The sequence below is a fragment of the Heterodontus francisci genome, chromosome 2 (assembly GCF_036365525.1).
Source record: "Heterodontus francisci isolate sHetFra1 chromosome 2, sHetFra1.hap1, whole genome shotgun sequence".
NCBI lineage: Eukaryota > Metazoa > Chordata > Chondrichthyes > Heterodontiformes > Heterodontidae > Heterodontus > Heterodontus francisci.
Window position 1 is genome coordinate 210,507,790 of NC_090372.1, and position 6,000 is coordinate 210,513,789.

General features: G+C 46.0%; 1 protein-coding gene across 1 annotated transcript in view; it reads right to left on the bottom strand.

The window, feature by feature from the left end:
- The window catches only part of LOC137381049 (pituitary adenylate cyclase-activating polypeptide type I receptor-like), a 114,417-nt gene extending 108,683 nt beyond the window's left edge, over nt 1–5,734 (bottom strand). Inside the window, exons 1-3 of the mRNA XM_068053445.1 lie at nt 5,625–5,734; nt 5,331–5,433; nt 2,775–2,862 (exon numbers count right to left, since the gene is read on the bottom strand). Coding sequence (XP_067909546.1) covers nt 2,775–2,862; nt 5,331–5,433; nt 5,625–5,734 — 301 coding nt within the window. The remainder of the gene's footprint in view (nt 1–2,774; nt 2,863–5,330; nt 5,434–5,624) is intronic.
- Between the last annotated feature and the right edge of the window lie 266 nt (nt 5,735–6,000).

A 6,000-nucleotide genomic window follows, 5' to 3' on the forward strand; every position in this document is an offset into this window, starting at 1 on the left:
TTGGCTGCCACGCTTCCCACAATACAACAGTGATGACATTGTATGTCTTCTTACCACCCTTTCAACTTGTCCTGTTACATTCAGGGACCCGTGGACATGTACACCAAGGTCTTGTTCTCTGCACTTCTCAGAATCTGACCATTTATTGTGTATTCCCTCGCTTTGTGTGCCCTCCCCAACTGCATTACCTCACACTTCTCCAGATTGAATTGTTAATGACCGAGGTCGGAGGAGTGCACTGTCTTTTCTAGTCCCACATCTCCACAGGTTACAACATATATTTTAAAATGTTTACTCAGTTACCGATATGGTCAATCATAGACTCTACTCTTTATCCCCGAATAAAATACACCAACCAGGTTTCTTTAATAAACAACAAAATTATCAGTTTATTATAAAAACAAGACTTATCCAGTAATGAAGCAAAACATTAACACACAGATTGAAATATGAAAGTTCTTTTATTAAATTCCCCACACACAAGCTCACACACACTGAAAAGAATAAAGAAATTGTCTCTGCAGAGCTCTGTTACCAAAAAAAGGAAAAAAAAAGAATACTTTGGCCAAATACTTGCTAATTCTTGAAGATAAAAAAAGATATGGAGAGATGTCACTTGTCCCTATTAGTTTGGTGTCCCAGTACACGTAGAGGGGTCACTGGGATCTTTTCTGGAGCAGTTCTTTTCAGACAGTGTTGAGAATGAATCTGGCAGGTTTTTTTTCCGGCTTCTCAGGAGAAATGTGGCATCAAGGGTTCTGGTTATCACTGAAATACACATGGATTTTTCAGCAACAGGAAGAAAAAGATGAGTTGGGTGTTTTTCCTTGGCAGGCTGATCTTCAACTGTCTTCAAAACAGTGTACACCCCAACTGAACTGAAAACAATATCCAAACCCCACTGACCTCCATAAACCTTAACAAGTGGCTTCTCTATAAACATCTCCCCTTAGTCCAAGGTTCCTGTTGTTTATTTATCTTAAGGCAGGTGATCTCCAGTAAAGGTTGTTTTTAGCATTCCTTGATTCTTCCAGTAATTGTTTTCACAGTCAAGTGTCCTTTCAATGACCCCAGTGAAAAAAACAAAGTCCAGCATTTCTTTAGACTTCCAAATGAATCCATTTCCACAATTTAAATATGAGTCCTTAAAAACATATTTTTTTAAAAAGAAGCCTCTCGTAACAGAATTCCATTTGCCAAATTTCTGCCCATCTGACCGGCAATGTTTCCTGTGATGCTGCATGAGTGCGCAGCCATTGGGAATGCAGGGGACAAACAGGCCGCACACAAGCAGCGGTCCCTTTAAGATGCATGCATGCCCGGTCACTTGGCAATCTTAAAGAGGACATGCAGTGCAAGAAATGGGCTGGACACAGCAAAGGGAAATTAGAGGGAACACTGCTGACCAGTCCATTTATATCTTCCTGCAGTCTACGGCTTTCTTCCTCACTATCAACCACGCAGCCAATTTTTATATCATGTGCAAACTTCTTAATCATACCCTCTACATTTAAGTCTACATCATGATATAAACCATGAAAAGCAAGGGACCCAATACTGAGCCCTGTGGAAGCCCACCAGAAACAACCTTCTGGTCACAAAAACACCCATTGATCATTACCCTTTGCTTCCTATCACTGATCCACTTTTGGATCCAATTTGTCACGTACCCTTGGACCCCATGGGCTTTCACTTTTCTGACCAGTCTGCTAGGTGAGACCTTATTGAAAGCCTTGCTAAAACCCATGTAGACGACATCAAAACACGATCCTCACTGACCCTCCTTGCTACCTCTTCAAAAACATTTTTTCTGATTTAATTGACGTCTTGAGGTCATGAAAGGTGCAAGTCTTTCTTTCTAGTTTGTACAGTGGTGAATGTACCTTTGGTAGACGTTTCGAGTGGCCATTCCCATAGTAAGCTGAGTCAGGTGCACCACTGAAATATGTTAGTGCCAGAATACCCCATTCAGACCAGTCATTTCAGTGGCACTGCATGCCAGAGTGACCAACAGCCACCAGATGCCAATTGGCTGCAGCCAATGCGATGCCACCAAAGCTCCCTGAGGGCACTGGCATACCTGCCTGGCAAACAGCCACATGAATTCTCTTCAACGTTGCAAGGTCACCCCCCCAGGCACAGCTGGCAGTGGCAACTATTGGTCAAAGCATGGAAACCTTTCCCCACCTCTTTGCAGGCTCTCAAGGGATGGTGCCATGGTGGTCCTCAGAGGACAACCTGCCTCGCAACTAATCTCAAAGCAGGGAGGACCATCCTGACTTTGGTAACATACAGATAAGGGGGTTTGTGTGCTGAGCTGCTCCATTACTAGCCTGTACTCGTATCTGGGCCATGGATTTCCTTTCTCTTTACTTTTGCCTCTTAGTTCTTTGGCCCCAGCTAAGCTTTGACAAAGGCTGTTGCGGGGTTGAGATGCCAATTGAGTCTTTAGAATAGTTAGAGAGGCTTTGGGAATTTTTGTCACTCAATTATAACACCTCACTTTAATTTTCCCATCCCTTTAATTTCACCTACTCCTTTTTAATTATTGTCATCCTATTAAATGTCACTTATTCCCCTTTAACTGTCCCCATTCCAATGCAAACTGCATCCAGCGTTGTTAAATTTGGGATCAGTGGTGCTTTCTGCTCTGGTACATTTCCAGCTTCCTGAAACTAAAGTCTTGGTGTTAGTTTGGTCACTTCTGACCGGCCCTCAAAATTGCTGCGTCTGCCGTCCAATTCTATTTTGAAGCCTAATCATTAAATTCTTACCGAACGCAGTTTCGTCCTCTTCGCTTAATTTGCTCAGGCATCGCTCCATTTCTCTTTTAATCATGCACTCTGGGTGGAAACCATTCGCCTGAAAAAGAAAGCAGATTGGAGTAAAACAGTACTCTTGAGAAATTTAAAACTGCCAAAACACACTGGCACACAGCAAGGCCTCCGTCACCTGCTGGAAAGGCAACACCAACCCATTCTCCTCTCACCCCGCTGGATCATCCAAATTGGAGGACAGTCAAATCCCCCAAGCACTGCACAGGGAATGAAGACAGGCTCAACTCAAATGACAAAGCAACACTGATACTGGAATTGTTCCCCCTGGAGCAGAGATGGTTAAGGGGAGATTAAGTGGGGGTGTTCAAAATTGAAAGGGGTTTTGACAGAGAAAATAGGGAGAAACCGTTTCCACTGGCAGGAGGGTCAGTATCCAAAAGAAACAGATTTAAGATAACTGGCAAAAGCATCAGAGGAGAAATGAGGAGTTTTTTTTTTACACACAGTGAGTTGATTTGAGTTGGAATGCACTGCTTGACAGGGCGGTGGAAGCTGATTCACTTTCAAACAGGGAATTGGATGATTACTTGAAGTGCAGAAATTTGCAGGGATATGGGGAAGGAACGGGGGAATGGGACCAAACGGGTAGCTCTTTCAAAAGAGCCAGCACAGGCACGATGGGCCGAATGGCCTTGCTGTATGATTATGGTGTTTGATTCACTGAAAAGAGATGAGTCACAAGCAACAGAAGAAGCTATGGAAGAAGAATGTCTCGGCCTGGTGGACACCTAGACTAGTGGATAATACATGTATTACAAACACCATGTCTGGAGTAATATCAGGGGAAATAACATCTTATTGCAACGATAGGCAATGCCAGATATCAAAGCGATATGCCAAAGGCAATTTTGGTGATTTTGCTGGCCTCCCACATTCCACTCTCCATAAACTTGAGGCCATCCAAAACACCCCTGCCCATGTCTTAACTTGCATCAAGTCCCATTCCCCTATCACCCCTGTGCTCGCTGACCTACATTGGTTCTCGGTCAAGCAACATCTTGACTTTAAAATTCTCATCTGTGTTTTCAAATCCTTCCATGGCCACACCCCTCCCTATCTCTGTAATCTTCTCCGGCCCCACAACCCTCCAAGATATCTATGCTCCTCGGAATTCCAAGCTCCCGTGCATCCTGATTTTAATCGCTCCACCATTGGCCATTATAAATTGCCCCTAGTATAGGTAGGTGGTAGGGGAATATAGGGACAGGTGAGGATGTGGTAGGAATATGGGATCAGTGTAGGATTAGTATAAATGGGTGGTTAATGGTCGGCACAGACTCGGTGGGCCGAAGGGCCTGTTTCAGTGCTGTATCTCTAAATCTAAAAATCTATAAATCTAAAACCATTGGTGGCTGCACCTCCAGTTGCCTATGTCCCAAGTTCCAAAATATCCTCCCTACACTCCTCTGCCTCTTCTTTCTTCTTTAAGACACTCCTCAAAGCCTACTTCATTGACCAAGCTTTTGGTCATCTGACCTAATATCTCCTTTTGTGGTACAGTGTCATACTTTGTTTTATAATATTCCTTGAAGCACCTTGGGACGTTTTATTACACTAAGCTTGGCAGTTAACTGTCAGTCACCGTAAACTGGTGCATTCTCCATGACAATGCCTCTACCAATCAGAGTTCACTTGCCAACCAATCAGCACTCTCTTTTCATACAGTAAAAAGTCGTTGTTTTCCCTTGCATTGGTATTCTTGCGGATTGTCTTGATGAGTGCAAGACGAAAAGCTTCGGCAACGTGCCTCTATTTTCAGCAATACTCAAGTGCATTAAAGGTCTTATATAAATGTAACTTGTTGATTTTCTAGGACTGCAATGCATATAAATGAGCAAGTGACTTTTTTTTAATTCACTCACAGGATGTGGACATCGCTGGCAAGGCCAGCATTTATTGCCCATCCCTAATTACCCTTGAGAAGGTGGTGGTGAGGTGTTTTCTTGAACCTCTGCAGTCCATCTGGTGTGGGTGCACCCACAGTGCTGTTAGAGATGGAGTTCCAGGATTTTGACCCAGCAACGGTAAAGGAAGGGCGATGTAGGCCAGAATTTTACACCACCCACCCCTCCCCACAGGAGTGCGCTGGTGGCAGGGGAGTCATAAAATTGAGTGCGAAGTGGTGGGGGGGGTGCCATTCCCGAGGACTTCCTGCCCTCGCTGCAATTTTACGAGGGATGGCAGTGAGAAACAGCCCTCCAGCCCCAGGTTATCACAGCCCTTGTGGCCAATTAACTGCCACTTAAGGAGCTCCTCACGCTGCCACTGGTATACTACCAGCAGAGGGCAGGGGCTCAGGCCCTCCAGGAGGCCACCAAGTAAAACCTAGCTTGGGGGTGGGGTCCCTCCTGATCGGGCACTCTGTGCCCCATAGATGGCTCCCCCATGGCCCAACTGCCCCCACTGCACAACACTCTCCCTCAACCAACTGACCCCTCCCCTTGCCTCACCGGGGCCCAGCCAATTGTCCCCGGCAAGGTCCCAGAAACTTACCGTTTTTCCAGGCTGGCGTCCACAATACCACCGAGGCTGGGTGTAGTCCCAGCAATGGCCACCACTCCCGGTGGCGCTGCTGGGACTGAGAGGTGCCAGCCCGCTAATTGGCCGGCAGTTCCATTAGGTGGGACTTCCTGCTTCAGAGGGGTGGAAGTCTTGCCCGAGGCCAATTAAGGGCCTGGAGAATGTTAAATCCTGGCATGAAATCCCAGGCCTGTTGGAGGTGGGCTCGCCCCTGACTTTTTGGCCAGTGGGCAGGGCCTCCCACCCAACGTAAAATGTCAGTCATACTTCCGAGTCAGGATATCGTGACTTGGAGGGGAACTTGCAGGTGGTAATGTTCCCTGCGTCTGCTGCCCTTGCTCGTCCAGGTGGTCGAGGACGCAGGTTTGAACCTGCATTAATTCATGACCTCATTCACAGAAGTCATAAGGGCAAACAAAGAAAATTACAGCACAGGAACAGGCCCTTCGGCCCTCTAAGCCTGCGCCGATCCAGATCCTCTATCTAAAACATGACGCCTATTTTCTAAGGGTCTGTATCTCTTTACTTCCTGCCCATTCATGTATCTGTCTAGATACATCTTAAAAGACGCTATCGTGCCCGCGTCTACCACCTCCGCTGGCAATGCATTCCAGGCACCCACCACCCTCTGCGTAAAGAATTT